The sequence below is a fragment of the Delphinus delphis genome, chromosome 11, assembly GCF_949987515.2.
Source record: "Delphinus delphis chromosome 11, mDelDel1.2, whole genome shotgun sequence".
Classification (NCBI taxonomy): domain Eukaryota; kingdom Metazoa; phylum Chordata; class Mammalia; order Artiodactyla; family Delphinidae; genus Delphinus; species Delphinus delphis.
In genome coordinates this window covers 43,679,615-43,697,517 of record NC_082693.1, presented here as the reverse complement: position 1 = coordinate 43,697,517, position 17,903 = coordinate 43,679,615, and the positions used below count along the sequence as shown (strand labels likewise).

The 17,903-nt window shown below is 48.6% G+C and overlaps 2 protein-coding genes across 3 annotated transcripts in view; one reads left to right on the top strand and one right to left on the bottom strand.

The window, feature by feature from the left end:
* SARNP (SAP domain containing ribonucleoprotein) overlaps positions 1–4,284 on the top strand; it is a 52,256-nt gene extending 47,972 nt beyond the window's left edge. The window contains exons 10-11 of one of the 2 annotated variants that reach the window (XM_060024928.1): positions 968–1,057; positions 3,975–4,282. In XM_060024928.1, coding sequence (XP_059880911.1) covers positions 968–1,057; positions 3,975–4,016 — 132 coding nt within the window. In that variant the 3' untranslated portion in view covers positions 4,017–4,282. Of the gene's footprint in view, positions 1–967; positions 1,058–3,974 lie in introns of both variants that reach the window. The other variant, XM_060024929.1, reaches the window with a different exon arrangement.
* Positions 4,285–11,080: 6,796 nt separating this feature from the next.
* Positions 11,081–17,903, bottom strand: GDF11 (growth differentiation factor 11; the record flags this gene model as incomplete). The annotated part of the gene is made up of 3 exons (XM_060025973.1): positions 11,081–11,618; positions 12,147–12,544; positions 17,474–17,903. Coding segments are annotated over 3 exons (1,209 nt in total), but the record flags the coding sequence as incomplete, so codon positions are not given.

The following is a 17,903-nucleotide window of genomic DNA, read 5'->3' as shown; positions in this document are numbered from 1 at the left end:
CCCCTGGGATATCTGAGAAGATAGGATCTTTGTCTAGATGTGTCAAGTTCTAGGAAATGCTTTTGGGGGAGAAAAAACACCCAGGAAGCCCACATACTTTTAGATGTTTCTAATCCTAGGGCTGGGCTTTTGATTGCTGGTGACAGGGTATTAGGGGAAGGTGGAAAAGGAGAAAATAAATAACTGTTAAAGTGGGATAAATAAAGTGGCAGGGTTTAGGTCCTGGTGAGAATATAATATATATGAGACTCTGACATTGAACAGTGCTGGATGTGAACAGTAGTAGCTCAGTCTTTAAAATGCTATAGGAGAATGGCCAGCTCCAATTCATAGTATGCTGGAACATTCTCTCCAATTACAGGGCAGACACCATGAGTCTCTTGGATGCTTGGAAAAGGTCCAGAGCATCTCTCTCAGAGAGATGACTACAGCTGTTTCCTTATTTCAAAATCATTTCAAACTCTTCAGAGCCTTCTATGACTTTGCTGGGTATTCATAACACTTAGCTTTCTTTGTAAGTTCTTCAGAAACACCACTCTGGCCCCCTTCCCCTTCCCTTTTTTAGCAAGAAAATGGAACTTGAAAGCAGTGTTCGACAAATAGTTTGGGTGCCTTCTACCAACCTGCTCTCTGCAGGTATTATTAGTAAAGCCTCAGTTTTCCATATCTCTGAACTACAAAAATTTCTTTAGCACAGAAATTTGTTTTATGGGTGTTTCCTACTGTTTTCTTGACTCTCCTTGTCTTATGAGTATTGAAGCCCTACTTAACATTAAGTTTTTAGTCATTCTAGGGACAATATGCTAGCTTATTCAGTTTCCTATCTGTTTTTTTCTGTGGGTGTGATCCTTAGTTCTTGACACAAGGTTGGCTAGCATATTGTAGCGAATAAGTTGTAATTTCATTCCCATTTACCTTGTGAATGGAGGGATAGCTTGTTTCAGCCCTTTTCTTTGTCCCTGAACAGTCTGAGGATGACGAGAAGCTGAAAAAGAGGAAGGAGCGATTTGGGATTGTCACAAGTTCAGCTGGAACAGGAACCACAGAGGATACAGAGGTAAAATATACCTGGAATGCTTCACAGGGCCCTTGAAGGGAAAATGAAGACAAACAAACAGAATGGAGAAACATTGTTATTTCCCTGGCCTACTTCTTAAGTGCCTAAATGACAAGATTTTTGGTCCTTTGCTTGATATCTGTTTTCTGGATAAAGTGGCCCCACTGAATTCCATCAGTATACTTAAGTAATTCACTATTAAGAGCCAGTTAACCTAGTAGGAAAGAGCACAAGATTTGGAATCAATTAAGCTTGGATAAGTGACTGTGCCACTTAGTATTACTATATTTCTTACAAGTTATAGTAATTTTCTGAGCCTCAGTTTCATCATCTGGAAAGTGGAGATAATAAAACCTACCTCGAAGTGGTATTTTAAGCATGAAATGATTCTGTGTAAAATGTCAAGTATTCAGTAAGTAGCAGTGTTTCTGATTATCTACCAAGCAAATTTCTTACATCATTTAATGAAGGCCATATCCAACCCAGACACAAATATAGTTGTGCGGCATGTGGGATCTTTTAGTTGTGGCATGTGGGCTCTAGTTCCCTGACCAGGGATCGAACCTGGGCCCCCTGCATTGGGAGCATAGAGTCTTACCCACTGGACCACCAGGGAAGTCCCTGGAAGTGCAGAGTCTTAACCACTGGACCGCCAGGGAAGTCCTCAAATGTGACTTGTTCTTATCACTTTATTTACAGATAGTTTCTCAAAATGAAAGAATGGCTTTTTGTTTGTTTGTTTGTTTCTTTAAGACTTGTGTGCATCTATATCCCAGCATTTTCTGGAGTAACATTCATTGAGACTCTGAGCATTGGCAGACTTCTCAGAGCATTGACAGACAATATTGATTTGCTGGTTTGAGAGTATCTATAATGGAGACCAAGCATTAGCAGAGGTGTACATGAACAGTTGAAACAATGAATATGTTTAGGGACTTCCCTGGTGGTCCAGTGGTTAAGACTGGAAGCTCCCAAGGCAGGGGGCCGGGGTTCAATCCCTGGTCAGAGAACTAGATCCCACATGCCGCAACAAAGATCCCGCACATGACAGCGAAGATCCCGCCTGCCGCAACCTAGACCCTGTGCAGCCTATGTTTAGAATTATAGAAATTTCTTAGGTGGTGAGGAATTTGAAATGTTACTTCTTCCATTTAATCCAAATTTACTTCTTTCCATCTACTTCTAGAGATGGCCTCTGAAACTCTATTACCTGACACACTCAAAATCTTTTTTTTATTATTTATTTATTTATTTATTTCTGGCTGCGTTGTGTCTTTGTTGCTGCACGTGGGCTTTCTCTAGTTGCGGCGACCGGGAGCTACTCTTCTTTGCGGTGCGTGAGCTTCTCATTGCGGTGGCTTCTCTTGTTGTGGAGCATGGGCTCTAGGCACGCGGGCTCAGTAGTTGTGGCACACAGGCTTAGTTGCCTCGCGGCATGTGGGGTCTTACCGGGCCAGGGCTCGAACCTGTGTCCCCTGAATTGGCAGGGGGATTCTTAACCACTGCACCACCAGGGAAGCCCTCAAAATCTTATAGTCTCTTTATGAATAAATATCAGAGTCAATCTTGTAATAAACCCTGAAAATTTCAGAATCTGATCAGTTTACATTCTCTACTATGAAAAAACTAAAGCGTTTTATATTCTTCTTTGTGCTACTAATTCAGAATAAAGCATTACCTGTTGTAAGTAAATGTCTGCTTACTTGCTGACTTGCCAGGATGAGCTAGAAGTAAACTTAGGCTTGTTTTAATTCTAGTTAAAATTACTCCCTCTTTGCCAAGGAAACTGTCATTAGACCAGGCATGCTTACTGAGTTGGTACATTTGACCTCCAAGATAAGGCAGATGAGGATTTTGTTGAGTAGAAAGGAATAGTGGCTTTTATTGGGAGAGGTAGTATATGTAAGGGAGTAGTAACTTTTGAGGCTGATGGAGTTTATATGAACCAGATGACTTTCATTTGATTCCAAAGAATTGTGTCAGTAATCCAGGTGGAAGTGAGCTTGGCTTGTATGCACTCAGCTTTTCTTTTCTTTTCTTTTTTTTTTGGCCGTGCACAATGCGGCATGTGGGATCTTAGTTTCCCCGACCAGGGATCAAACCCGCACCCACTGCATTGGAAACGCAGAGTCTTAACCACTGGACCGCCAGCGAAGTCCCACTCAGCTTTTCTTTTTAATATAACTTTAACCTCCTCTGTGAATGGAATAAAAAAAAAGCCCCCTCTTTTCTGGGGGCAGTGGTTAGAGTGAGGACTCAGTAGTGTTTTATGAGTCACTCCCAGAACAAAAATATCTTTCTCTTTCTCTCCCCCACCCATTTTGTGCCCTCTCTCCCACACTGCCTCCCTTAAGAGATCCATGTTGGGGCCTCCCCACCCCCCATTTATTCTGTTGGCATTGAAGATTTATATGCCTCTTTGTGGATTTGGAGGCCGAAGGAATAGTTGCTGATTGGGCCTAACTGCCCAGAAGGGCATCCCCTTCACCTTCTCCATGAAATAGCATTGGTCAACCTTTTGTCCTTTGAAATTTCCCATCTCCCCACTGACTGGAAGACTTTTCCCAGCCTGTTTAAGGATCCATTGTTTCCAGGCTAACTTGCTGTAAGGCTGAGTGGCCCTTTCTCCTTCAGGAATCTTTCCATTTTCTACCACTATTCTCTTCCTCCTCTCCCTCCCCCACCCCCTACTCCCCACAGTCTTCTCCCCTCCTTATTCTCCTTTCCCATCAAACCAGCTCTAACTGGATAACTAGAGAGATTCAGACATTAAATCTCTGGCTGCCAAGCATAAGCCTGGCTTTCCCTCCTTCTTGGACCTTGTGACAGTCCATGTGAGTTTGGATTAAAGCAGCCAGGAACCCAGGCCACTGTTGTCTTGCAATCTAATTTTTTTCTTCTTGCTTCTTCCTTATAGGCAAAGAAGAGGAAAAGAGCAGAGCGCTTTGGGATTGCCTGATGAAAAGCTTTTGATGCTTTCTGTTCTCCAGTGGTTTCCATCTCTTCAACTCTTCCTGGTCACATATATACCTAAATGCACAGTCGTGTGCCTAGGTCCTGCCTTGCAGTGAGGGAGCATGTACCCCAGGTACATCTGTGAACTCCAGCAGCAGTTTGACTTACTGCAGTTCCAACTTCAAGGTTTTTGTTGTTGTGTTGTTGTTTTTTAATTATTATTTTGCTTGTTAATAAAAAAAATAGAAAAAAGAACAGTGTGTTTTATCAGGTGCTCTTTTGAGTTCTTAGTGCCAGATTAGACCAGATAAGGAGAGCTTCAGGGGCAAATATTATAGCGAATTAGCCATAATGCCTTTATCCTTTAGAAAAGAGAACAAGGAAAAGGATTGAGTATGTCCCTTTAAGCCTATTTATTTCCTTCTCTCATACTCACAGGCATCCTTTTACTTCTTTATCCTCCATGAAGAGGCCAAGTTTCACCCTGAATCTTTGCTTTAGCAGGTTGACATGACCCACTGGAATAAGATAGGGAAAACACTGTGGGTTTTAGGAGGTGCAAAGGATATAAACACAAGGACTAGTGATTGGTAGTCTATAATGGAATGGAGTCCAGAGTCCCTCCCTATTCTGGAGTCCGGAAGGGCCCTATTTTCAAGAGTGACTTGTCTGGTTTCAGTCGAAGCCAATATGTGGGATCCTGTTGGTTATGCAGTTCAGGAAAGGAGATTGGCTGGGTACCCCTCAGAGCTAGAAGTATGGGGATGCAGAGTATGACAGGATGTGAGAGGTATTAAGCATTATTACCTACATCATTGGGAACGTAAGCTGTGGACTGGAGGCTTCTATTTTCTAGTCAAGCCTTATGCTAGTTTACTTTGTCTTCTATTGCAGAAATATACTTTAGCAGTTTTGGTGGCAGTGTTTCTTAGATACTACTAAAATCCGTTTTCCTTGCTGAGCCTCCTATTTAGAAAGATTTGGCTCTCCCTAAGCAGAGTTGCTTGTTTGCATTTGAAGTTTCATGTAGATGTGAGACCTGCTACTTAATCTTTTTGGACATGTTGGTATAGGGTTTCTCCTCTTAATCTTTACTTCTGTACATCTATATAAGGTTGGGTTTTGTTTGGTTTTCTGATAATAAAACTTAAGAGCTTGGCACCGTACCTGAAGACTTTGGTCTCATGATCAGATCCCACGTTGATGTGGTGTAATTCCTCGTTCCCATTTCTACTAACACCTCTGTCTGGTTTTGTAATTAATAGAAAAGTAATGGTTTGATCACCTTCCTAACAAGAATCTCTTTCCACAAAGTCTCTTTGGTTGCTGGAGGACAAGGACCTAAGTTTAGAATGAGGAGATCCAAAGATTGCCCATTTGTTGTGAATTTTGCCCCATTCTGAAACTTTGGAGGAATGAACAAAAAGGAATGCTGGTTAAAGTTCTTCCTCCTATCATCTCTGGCCTATACTGTCTGCCTCCCTTTTCTTCAGGCCCCGATTCTGAGGCTAGCTTTTCCTTTCTCTTACTGTCTCTCTAAAAACGGAACCAGAGAGAATTAGTTCAGTTTTGTAGCTTTACAGAGATCATAGATTCAGGAAGGGTTTTCTACCCAAAATAAAAAAGAGGTAAAGGAATAGAGCAGATGCTGATAATGGAGTGGAACACTAGGTCCTTCAGAAGTTTTCTTCACTTTGTCTCCTTATCCTCTATAATGTTCCAGAAAGGGATTCAGCCTCCCCACCCCCAACCCCTGCCCCCAGGATTCTCTTCCTGAAGCCTAAATCAGTCTTCCACACTTAAACTGGCCTTCCCCATATCTCTGACAGTGTTTCTCAATTTGTGTGGATTTTTTACTAGCCCTTTTCATCCCATCCCAGCAGCTGTTCTTAAGTTGGTCAGAAGTCTCTCACCTCCAACTCCTCTTCCTGTCTCATTGTAATCATTCCACACATACTTTTTGAGTGTGAATAGTTCAGGATGCCTATGTCTTTTTTACTAATTCAGTCTTAAAATAGTTAAGTCCCTTGAACGGCAGAACAGGCATCCAAGCTTGCAGTTCTTTATCTGGGATCCAAGTACCCTTCCTTCCTATCCCCTAGTCTCTTTAGTGTAGCTAATCTGAGATCCAGATGTAGTTAGCTGACTTCAGGCTTCTTTTCCCTGTTCTGAAGCTGTGACATTCTCTGCATACCTGGAAGCTCTTAATGAGGGAGTCTATAAAGATGCGGAGGGAACCAGCTCCGTCAGCTGTAAATCTGCACCTTTTTATGGTTCTCTAGGATCATTCTCTTTTTCTCCACCATCACTCTAAACTGCCCTTCCTCCAGCCCCAAATCCTGGGAACTTACTTCTGAAGATACAAGGCTAGAAGCTTCTGTGGGGATGAGGGCTATAAGGAAGGAAGATGTGAATAAGAGCAACACTTCTTGGTGTTGAGTCCTGTTGCCATAGCTGACATGAGAAACAGATCAGGGGGAAGGAAAGACCTTATATAAATAAGTGAGAATAGCTATTTTTCCCTGTTCTCTTTTATGAGGGACCCTGACAGTGTCACTCACCTCTGATTATTGGAATCCAAAATCTAATGTCCCCCCTCTCTTGCAACATGTCCACACATCTTGTTTTCCCTTCCAAAGGGGCTGAAAAATGTCAGGTTTTACAACTTTGGGGATCCTTTTTGAGCCCAAAGTACTCCCAGCTTTCTCTTTATTTCTTTTCCTTTCTCAGTTGTCCCAGCCTTTAATTTTTCCACCTCTCAGATCACTATTAATAGATTAGAATGAAATATTGTATAGCAACTACTTTGGTGTAATTCCTTGTTCTACCACACTAGCTCAACTGGGTCCAAGACCCTGGGCAAATTACTTAATCACTCTTGACTCTTTCTAGACTCTGTGCCAGTAGCACCCCTATTGTGAAAGTTGCCGTGAAAATTGATATTATCATATTGATGTACGGAGCATAATTTTCTTACCATAGTTTGCAGAGTAATCATTCAGTAATTATTGGCTCTTAATTTTACTAGGTGATTTACAATAGAAGTATTTTCTTTTCCTTGAGTAGGTTCCAGCTAGAGGGTAGGGGTCTGAGTGGACTAGTTTGCAAGTGTGTATGTGTATTGCATACCACATATACAGATGCATTTGGGGGTTCAGAGAGTGGGAAGAGGTAGGAGGAGTCCCAGTTGCTCCCTTACCCCCAGCTCACTGGCAGGAAAGCTGACGTTGTGGCTGGGGGCATCGACTTCCCTACTTCTGCCTTACTACACACCAGAAGCTCTAAGTGCCACTGCCTGCTGGTTCTTAGCTTGGGGCCCCTGACACAGGCAAAGACCGAGTATAGGTCAGCTCCTCATCCATTAGGTTGCAGGATGTTTGGGGATAAACGTCATCTTGCAGTCTCTTCTGTGTGTCCTCTCAATGTAGGAAACAATGAGCAATGGAGGGGGGGAACCTATTTTTAGCTCAGGCCAAAAGTTAAGGGTAGATGTAGATAAAGCAGTTCATTGGGGAGAGGATACAATGTAGCACTTCAGTCCTCCTCAACTTGTAGTTGGTCTGAGGTGGGGTCAATCTGCTGACAGAACTGACAGGACAGGGAAAGCATGGTGGCACACTGAACCCACATTGTCCCCCATTCTGGATCAGATTGATGTTACAGGAACTTTCCTGTCTTTTCAGTTATAAAGCAAGATTCCTTTGCTACCCCCCACTCTCATGCCCTGGGAAGTGTGCTCTAGGTATATGGGCAACATTTTTATAGTAGAATCAAAGAATACTTAAGATGCTTAACCACTCTTGGTACACTGGAAGTTCAAAGTTGGGTTGGTTTGTGGATTTTGTTGAAATTTTGCTGAGGAAACGTAGGGTCAGGGAACTGCAGAATAGGATAGACATTAGCTGGACCATCTCAAGAGGACTTTTAGATCTTCTGTTCTGTGGAGGCTGGGAGAGGGTTTTGTAGTCTTTGGGACTGTTTAGGATCAAGCCTCCAGTGAAGCGTTGTACTAGGTTCCCTTTCTTTCCCATCCTCTGCCCAACCTCCCTTGGGCTGCATGTCCCAGCCCTCGTCCCAAATGACCCTAGTGTTCATTGCTTCCAAGACCCCCATCTTCTTAGTCCTTGAGCACAAAGTTTCATTCTCCCTCAGATCCTCTGCTTCCTGGTCTCCAAGGTGTAAACATGGCGCTTGATTAGGGAGGAGAGCTCATCACTGAATTCTAAACTCTTTGACTGCTTTTATTTTTCTTTTTTCAGGTTCAAGTGCTGGATTGTGTCATGTGACCATCCCAAAACTCAGAGCACCCTATGGCCATCTTTGCCCTCTGTCACATAACTTGAAAACTGCCTGATGGCCTTTTTGCAGTGGTTTCCTCCAGGAAGCCTTGATCTCAGTGAAGAAGTCCTTTCCCGGCATTCCAGTGCCCCTGTCAGCCCCATACTCCTCAGACACCCTTAACAAACAAAGGCAATCACGCACACGGTGTAACAAATACACAAATAATAATTACACTAATTATGATCAGAGGGGCACTGGCCAGGTCCACACACATCATAAGGTGGGAGAGGGGAGTACTAGTTCCCACTAGGTTGCTGGGCTGTGCCCCCAAGCCTCTTTACCCCATGCCTCTTTGGGGGTGAGGAGGACCAGGGGAATGAGACTTCAACTCATAGATTTATGTTCATAAGAGAAAGACCCTCCCCCAAAGGTCTTTATTTGGTGGCATTAAAGGGGCATATTCTAAGTGTCCCCCAAGTCTAATGCCCCAGCTCTCTAGAATTTGTAGAGGGAAGTCACCTGATGCCTATTGCCCAGCCCCCACCCTGTGCCAAGATCAACAGACACGGGCATTTGCCCTTGGAGGAGGCGTCTTCTGCTCTTCACTTCTCTGTTCCTTTCTTTCCACCAAGGAAATGTGAATAGTGTTGATGGTCAGGTGTATCTTGTTCTCCAAGATTGGGGCATAAGGAATGATGAAGAACGGGGCCAGAGAGGAGAGGCTGGGGGTTAGTATAGCTGCTATCTGGGAGGAGGCAAGTTGAAACACTTAACAGCCCTTGCCCGTTCTGGTACCGAAATATCTCACTTTTTCACTGTGGGAATGGGAATAAGATGCCAAAACTCACCAACATCACCTTTCCAAGGGTGGCCACATACCTTTGCCCCTTCCACCAGCTGGGCCAGGCAGGAAAGTCATGCTCTTGGGAAGAACAAGCCTTCCAGGTCAGCTCTCCAGCTTGGGCTTACTTTAGTTCAGTACTGTTTGCATCAGACCCACAACTGCTGGCTTTACTTAGAGTGACTATTTTGCTGAAGGTTCTTTCTCCCTCCTCTCCTGACATGCTCTAGGCTCTTGCCTGGAGCCAAGAGGTCTGGAGGTGAGGTACGGATAGGGTGTGGATCCGGAGGTTCTCAGCTCCTTGTCTTCAGGCACTGTCCAGCTGGGAGGCAGAGGGGAACGTGTACTCTGAAGCCTGTGACTCCTCTAAGCCTCACATCTCTTCACCACTACTCTGGTGCCCTGGTTATCTGTCCCACAGCGAGAGGTATTTTATGTCCATAAAGTGCCCGTGGTAAGTGCTCAGAATTCATCTCTTGGCTGTGGCGGGTGCTGCTATTTCTCATTCCATCGAGGGGAAGAAACTGAGGCACAGTGAGTCCAGAGGAGGGTGGGTCAGGATTGTGGGAGGAATGAATAGGCCCAGCTAGTGACCTGGAGTGGCAACCAGTCCCTGCCTGCTTCCTAGCTTTCCAAACCAGGGAGTCTCCATCCTTCCCAACCTCTGCCCTAACTGGCCTTGTCAGGTGCTTTTCCCCACTTGTATTGTCCCCTCCCTGCTGCCAGGTACTGCTAGATTCCAAAAATAAAAGATAAAAATAATTATAGACACTCTGCTCCTTTGTTCTACCCCCTTCCACCCTGAGCTTTGGGGTTGGGGGACTAAAATGTCCCCCTTCCAGAATCCCTTCCACCTTGGTCTGCTGGCTCTATTCCCTAGCCCAGAGCAGTGATTTGGATTCAAATGCCCTGTAACCTTCAGCCTCCTTACAACTCCTTTCTTGATCCCTCCTGACCCTTCCCAGACCTGGGGACTCTGGGCTCTCTCTACTCTTCTTTTTATTGACCTGAAGATAGAGGCTGGGAGCAGAGGCATTCCACAGGCTCTTTGGTCTCTCTCTTGGCTGGGGGGAATTTGGGCATAAACAGGCCACACCTGTGCCTAAGTCAGTACTATGAGGGTAGACCTGAGGGTTAGTTTCGTGGCTCTCATACAGATACTGGATGTTGAGCCCCTCCCTCCCACCCCCCACCCCCCCAGCTCCTAAACCCTAACCTCTTACTGTTTCTGTGACTGCTGGAATTCAGTTCAACCCGTTTGGCTCAGGAAGGTTAAGTAGGGTGATTTTGGGTTGGAAACTTCCATGTGTCAGCCCTCTTGCCCTCTACTCCCATTCTCAACCCTGGAAGCTTTAAACAAGTGCTTAAGTAGGTGAGTATTGAGGAAGAACAGGGTTTGGGAGATAAGGGACAAATAGGGCACAGTGGGCAGGGGCCCATCTATTTCAGTAAAGCCAAATACCAAAAAATGAAAAGTCATAATAAATAAATAAATAAAATTCCCAAATCCTCACTTTTGCCCCTGCCCTCACTTCCCTTCCCCCACCCACTGCTGGAGGGAGAAAGGGAAGAAGCTAAGAATGGGTTTTGATTTCCTCTCTTACTGAGAATGGTAGTCAGGGGATCTCCCCAGACCATACCAAGCCCCTCACCTTGCCAGTGGAAGAAAGGAGGCTTGGTGTGGGGCTTTCTCAATACTGCATTTCTGTCTCTTTCTCAGGGTTTATCTCTGCCTAGTCTCTGTCTCTTCTGCATCTATCCCTTTGCCTTCTTCTCACTGCTGCTCTTTTTGTTCCTCTGTCTCTATTCCTCTGCACTACCTCTGTCTCTACGTCTCTCTGTCTTCTTGCCAAACCTTCTCACCTCAAACCTCAAAAACTCCCCACCTGACCATGCCCCCTCTTCTTCCCCCTTTCCCCCAAACCCCTCACCCCTGAATTCCCCACCTGCCTCCCTCGGTTGTATTGCACACTGCTTGGGCAGGGAACAAGGTGTGATGTTCATCGGAAGAGGTGGAGGGAGCTCTAGGGCCTGGGGGGAGGGGGTCAGGGCTGGGGGGTCTAGGGGTAGGGTCTGCTGGGGAGGCATCCTCTGTCCCCCACCTTAGGAGCAGCCACAGCGGTCCACCACCATGCCAGGGATCTTGCCGTAGATAATCTGCTGCTTGTCATTGAAGTAGAGCATGTTGATCGGGGACATCTTGGTGGGGGTACAGCAGGGCCCAGCAGAGCCTCTTGGGTTAGCCTGTTGCACCAAGTGGGTGTGTGGATACTTTTGCATGAACATGTACTCGCACTGGCCGGAGCAGTAGTTGGCCTTGTAGCGTTTAGGTGCGATGATCCAGTCCCAGCCAAAAGCCTCAAAGTCCACAGTGAGGGGGTATCGGCAGCAGCGGGACTCACTTGAGTGCTCATCGCAGTCCAGGCCCAGGTTCCGCCGGGACCGTTTTGTGTTCTCTAGGACTCGAAGCTCCATGAAAGGATGCTGGGGGTGAGGGAGAGGAGAAATAGATGTGATAGAGCCTGGCAGAGCTCTTACTCCCTGTTTCTACTCACCTGCCCCTCAACAGGGGCATCAGAACAAAGACTATTGATTTCTCAGCTTCTCCAACGCTCCCATCCCCAGCCTGCCTTTTACCCACTTTTCTTGCCAGCTAGCCACCTCTCCCTCAACTCACCTTCCCCAATTCTGTCTCTTCTGGCAACCTGATCCTCATCAGCCCCTTGGCCCAAGGTCTCAACAACAGCCCATCTTTGTCGTCCCATGAATCTATTTACTCAAATAGATTTACTTCACCCCAAATCCAGTTTTCAACTGTCGCCCCCTTGGATCTCTGAAAAGGGATAGCACCCCATTACCACCACCTAACTCTCCTCTAGAATCAGCTCTGGGCTCTAGAAAAATAATGCTGGTCCCTAACCCACTTTACGTTTCTGGTCTACCATTTCCAACACCCCACCTCCTCAGGGCCAGGTTATACATATCTGCCAGTATCTCAGGCTCCCTGCTCACCAGCCCCTCGGCTCCCGGCCCCAGGGAGGTGACAGCCAGGTCTGTGCCACTGGGATCAAAGGCGTTGATCTCGATGCCCCAGTTGCTCTGTGGCTGGCGGAACCAGCTATGTAGTACTTGCTTGAAGTCGATGCTTTGCCAGTGGCCGGAGCGTGAGTGCAGGTCAATTTTGAGCGAGCGGATACGGATGTGACGCCGGCCTCCGCCCCCTCCCCCTGCGGTCCCTTCCCCAGTTAGGGGTTTCAGTCGCAAGATCTGCAGGTAGACTGTGGCTGGACGGGGCACAGGCCGGAGATAAACCCACAGCTGGGCCTTCAGTACCTTTGTGAACATCACCTTGGGGCTGAAGTGGAAATGGCAGCAGAGAGGGCTGCCATCTGTCTGCACCGCAGGGTCGGCTGATGAGAGAGAAGGGGGCACAGTATCAGCAAAGGGTGTCTGTGGAGGGGGACACTGGCAACTCAGACTCCTCAGCCTGTGTTTTCCAGTTCCTTACCCTTCTTCCCTGCCTGTCTTCTTGACTACCATGTCACTGGTACCTAGAACAGCACCCCTGCTCTCCCTGTAAGATAACGGCTCTATCAGGCCTTACTGATCTACACCCCTTCCTTAATCTGTCTGCCCTAATGCAGAGGTTCCTCTCTACCAGATAACCTGCAAAGATAGTTGTTAGGGAATTCTTCCACCTGCAGTCTTCCCTTCCTCCAACTTTCCCTAGCATGTAGGGCTCCAACTTTTCCTGAACCTTTGATGCTCTCCATAAAAGCCAAAGCTCGTACCACACCTGCTGTCCTCAGGTCACCTTGCCCCATTTCTGCTCTGTTTTGTCTGGTGGCCAGGTGGAGCCCGGCACACCCCCCGAAACAGATGGCCTCAGGGAATGGATAACCCAGGGTCCAGATAGGGAGTGTGGGCTAAATTTATTCCATGAAGTAAACCAGAATTCAAATCTAGGCTTCTTCCATCATTCCCAGCAGAAATAACACACCCAAGAGAATGGAACTACTCAAACACTCCCCATGCATCTGACTGCTCAGTCCCTTGACCCTGAGAAAAGTTCCCTCAGCTGCTGCTTCCTCATCACCATTAATGCCTCCACTTTTAAGAAAGGGAAGCACTACCTTCATGTATTTTTTCTCCTACTTTCCCAAAGCATCAGAAATAGTATTCAGCACATCAGATCAACTTTAATCAGTCTTCTCTCCCCTAAGCTTCCTTTGGTTTCTCAGTCCAGTGCCAATAAGTCTTTACAAAGGTTTAACATCCCAACTTTACATTTTGGCCAATTTCCCCTTGTTTTGGATCGTAAACTGACCCTTCTTGAGTTTGAAGGATGATTCTCAATACCTGCCTCTGCTTCCATTTCATCTCCTCTCAGCTCCCCTTTCTAATCTCTTAAATGAGTTGGGAGTGCCCTAAATCATGTTTCTATTGGATATTAATATCCATTCTCACGCTAAATAGCCTGAGGAAGAGTCAGGAATGAGCTTCCAGAGCGATGTAAGGATGATCAGGAAGTCCAAGCCCTTAGTATCATGCCCAGGTCTGCATAATCATGGAGAATTTATCATCTGTTGTTTCATCAGCACTCCCCCACCCCCACCCTAGGAGAAGGAGGATACTTCAAGTGACATGGGGAGGAGTACTTAAAGATCTTCACATATTCGGGGCACAAGACAAAAAGTTCCTTTGCAGCTTTCCCTTGGTTCTTTTCGAAAGTCCCAGGGCACTGGTAGTCCAGTTATCCTCCAGCTGGAGCTTCAGTGACAGTGTCGTGGGGTAGGGTTTGGGGAGTGGAGATTGGGGATTAGGAGAGTCCCTGGGGCAGGGTAGCTGCTGGTGAGATGGAGAGTGGCCAGCAACAATCCAAATAGCACGCTATGCCTAATTTCAGTATAGGGATTGTTTTATTTCCCTGCCTGTCTTCACCATTAGGTACTAACCTCCATGAGAGTAGACACTGTGTCGATGCTGGTTCTGTTTTGCTCACCATTGTAGCATTACTGCCTCCCATAGCACCCGGGCAGTGTTCAGTAAGTGCATGCTGAATGAACTCCCTAAACGCCCAATCTTAAATTACATAGGCAAGTGCCTGAAAGTTCTTCCTGGCATCTAAACACTGTTCTTTGACTACAGTTGCAGTGGGTTTAATCACTGCCTGACTCGTTAACCAGTATCTGAGCTTATTCACCAAGCTTCTCAGTGCTGCCGACAATAATCCTTGCTTCACAGGAGTGCTGAGCATTAAATAATGTGAAAATAGCAGTAGTTTCTCAGTTGGTTTATCGCTAGTTTTCTAAACTCTAAACATATGTCCCTATGTAAGTTGACCCAAGGCTTAGTAATGGGGGACTGGGCTCCAGGGCCCCATCTCTCTAAGTCTTTGGTTCCTTCAGGCAGAGTCCCCCATCCTCACCCCCGGGAATCACCATACACTTCTCCCCCACTGGATATGAGGACAGTTGGTATCACAGGGGGACAGGATGAAGACATTTGGAGAAAGAAAAGGGAAAGGAGAAGAAACAGGGGACTGGAGATGGTGAGGGAGATAAGAATAGAGAAGAGACAGAGATGAAGGCATGTTAGAAGAGACTGGCAGAGAAATGGAGAAAAGAAGGAAGAGAGTGGAAGATCATGGTAGGGGGAGAAGAAATAGGTTTGGGAACTGGAGAACACTGGGAGAGGAGGAGGGATGCAAAAGGAGTGAGTGGGGGTTAAGAAGCCGAAAGGAGGGAAGTAGCTAAGACTAGTGGGGTAGAGAGAAAGGTTGGAAGGAAACAGAGGGAGGAACAAAGAAGCAGGTAGAGCCACAGAGGGAAACAAGGGGCTTGAGAGAGTCCTCAACACACACACAGGCCCAGCTCCCAAAGGGAGGGGAAGGAGCCACATCTGTGTTGGATTGATCCGGGTTGGTGGCAGGCAGCAGGTCAGGTTTAGTAGGCGGCTCTGTTCTGGAGAGAGGTCATTGCACTATTTTCAGCAAAAGCCCAACCCCCTCTCTGCTCACCACCTCCTCCTCTTCCCTCACGCCCCACTCCCAAACACCAAACACACTTTCCTTACCCTGGCTGGAAGGCCTAGGGGCAGGAGGTTGGACTGAGAGGGCAGGGGCCTCTTGGTGTAGGGAGGAGAGAGAGAAACTGAGGGGCTGGGCTTGGCTCCCAGAAGGGCAAGGGGGCTGGGTTCCCAGGATGAAGGCTGTGGTGGGAGAGCCTGAGAGGGTGGAGGAACTAGGGCAGGCACTGCAGCCTAGGAGAGGTGGGGGCTGGGGTCCAGGGTTGAGGGCTGGGGGAGGGGAGGAAGGGGGAGGGGAGCAGAGGCCATCGCTGCTGACAAACACCTCCCCCGATTAGCAGAGCACAAGTCTCTTATTAAAGCGGGTCCCTGGGGATTAGACTATAAAAGTCTCTTTTTCCTTTTCCCCTCTCTCCCTCCCCGCCCCTCGGCTCCCCCTCCCTCCCTTAAGAGCTCAGCTTGGCTCTTAAAGGGGACGTACAATACCTGGATGGAGACCCAGTTCCCTAGTTATCCAAGTCCCGGAGTGGCAGAAGGGTAGAAGACGAGGTGGGACCCCACCTGCTGGTGTCCTTCCCCGTCCTCCCCAGCCCCTGAGTCTAACCGGCATTTCCCAAACTGTGCGTGCAGTGTCTGTTCACTTCCTGCATCCCCATTACCAGAGCTAACTCTGGGCTCAGGCCTATTGGTTAAGAGATGCTAGGGATAGAATGAGCAAGGGAAGTCCTCAGCTCCATCACTCATTCTGGAAATCCTCACACACTGCACCACACAGACCAAAGTATCTTTTTCCTCTGCACCCTTCACCTTCTTCCAGCAAACTCTTTTCAGAATCCCTCTACCACTTTCCGTTTCTAACTCTGTTGGTATCCCCGCCCCCACCCCTGCCCTCAGCCAGTCTCAGACTGACCCTAGCTTCTATAAAGCAGACGCCTTAAGAGCAGAAGGGAGACTGAGGAACTCAAGACCAGATCCTAGGCCTTCCCACCCCCCACCCCAGGTTAGTTTCCTAGTCCTCCGAGAGTTCTTTACAGCCCTGACCGGTACTGTGGAGTTAGGGTCACAGAAAAACTGGTGGCAGTGTGAGGCACTCAGCCTCCCGGATGCACGCCTGGGTTCCTGTGCCTCTCCCTGGGGGGCGGGCCACTAGGACTCCCCTCAGCCCCCAGCTTTTTATGACCCATCTGCCAATAAACCGGTCTCCCCCTCTTCTGTTCAGAGCCATAAAACCAAACAGTTGTGGGGTCGGGGGCGACTTGCCAAACCACTAGGGCATAAGGGAGGGCCTGGCTCCCTAGAGTTGCTGGGATGGGGGAGACCTCAGTGGGGGAGGGGAAAAGGGAGTCATCTGACCTTAGGGGGAGCTGGGGGGTTTGAGGGGGGGGACAGTGTTGGCCTGGATTTTCCAGGCCATAAAATTTCAAAGCAGCTCAAGTCTATTAACATGTTCATCTTCCGTTTGGCCAGGGACTAGGACGCCTGGGTCCCCCCCTCCCCCCCATCTATTGCTTCCTTTATCCCCCTAGGTCTTCCTCTCTCTCCTCAACTCTGGTTGCGGCTAAGGGCGTGTGAACATGCGATACAACACTAAGGTTTGAGCTGCCAAATCGGTGCCCTAAGCGCCAGCGCAATGGAGTTGAGTTCTCTGAGCTCGGTTAGTACCAAGAAGGCACAGCTTTCCCGGCCCCTTGGGAGACCTGGTGTCAGAAGGGCTCCCGATGGGACGGGTGCCAGCTGGGCTGACGGGAGAAATACAGGGCTCTGGGATCTCATTCCTGGGAGAAGGAGAGGAGCACTAGGTTTTCTGCAGCCCCGGGGGGCGCGTTGCAAAGCCCAAGGTGGAAGGGGTGCTGAGTTGGTGCCAGGGCCATTGGGAGGCGGAGAGCACGGCAGCCCGGCTGGGACTGCGGGGGTTCCGAAGCCTCCCGCTTCTGTTCTCCAGCCTCTCCACCAGGGCCCTTCAGGACTGAGTTGCTGTCCCTTGCCCTCTGTTGCAAGGGGACCCCAGCTTCCCCGAACCCCCCACCACCACCACACGCGCACACACACAGGGTGCGAAGCGGTATCTCGCAACCCCTTCCGTTTGCCCCCTCACCTCCGGGAGCGGGGCGTGCACACAACTCCGCAGCCCATCTCCACAGCTCGAAAAACTTGTGGAGCAGCCCCCGCCCCCCAATCCATCAAGTTTTCGCAGAAAAGGCTTTCCGGCCGGAGCAACCGGGAGCTCCCCGCTTCGGAGCGGGAGCCACTCACTTTCCCGGAGCCGGAGTGGGAGCCAGCACCCCACCGCTCATGCCCCGCCTCCCACTTACTCTCCTGAGCCATGCTAATGACAGTCTCGGTGGTGGCGTGGTACTCGTCCTCCTCCAGGAAGTCCTCGGGCTGCAGAGCGTCGCCCTGGAAGTCGTGCAGGTCCAGGATCTGCTGCAGCGGCGGCGCCTTGGGCAGCAGCTGCTTCACCACCTCGCGGCTGATGTTGGGCGCCTCCTTGAGCCGCAGTTTGCTCAAGATCTGCGACTTGATGCTCTCCAGGCGCAGCTCGCGGCTGTGCTGCCGCCACACGCACACGGGGCAGCCGTCGGGCTCGGGCGCCACGGACGGGGCCGGCCGGCTCGAGCGCTCCCCCCCGGCCCCCGCCGCCGCCGCCGCCGCCGCCGCCGCCGCCGCCGCCGCCGCCGCGGGGCCCTCGGCCGCCTCCCCCCGGGGCCGCAGCTCCAGGGCGAGGAGCAGGAAGCCCAGCAG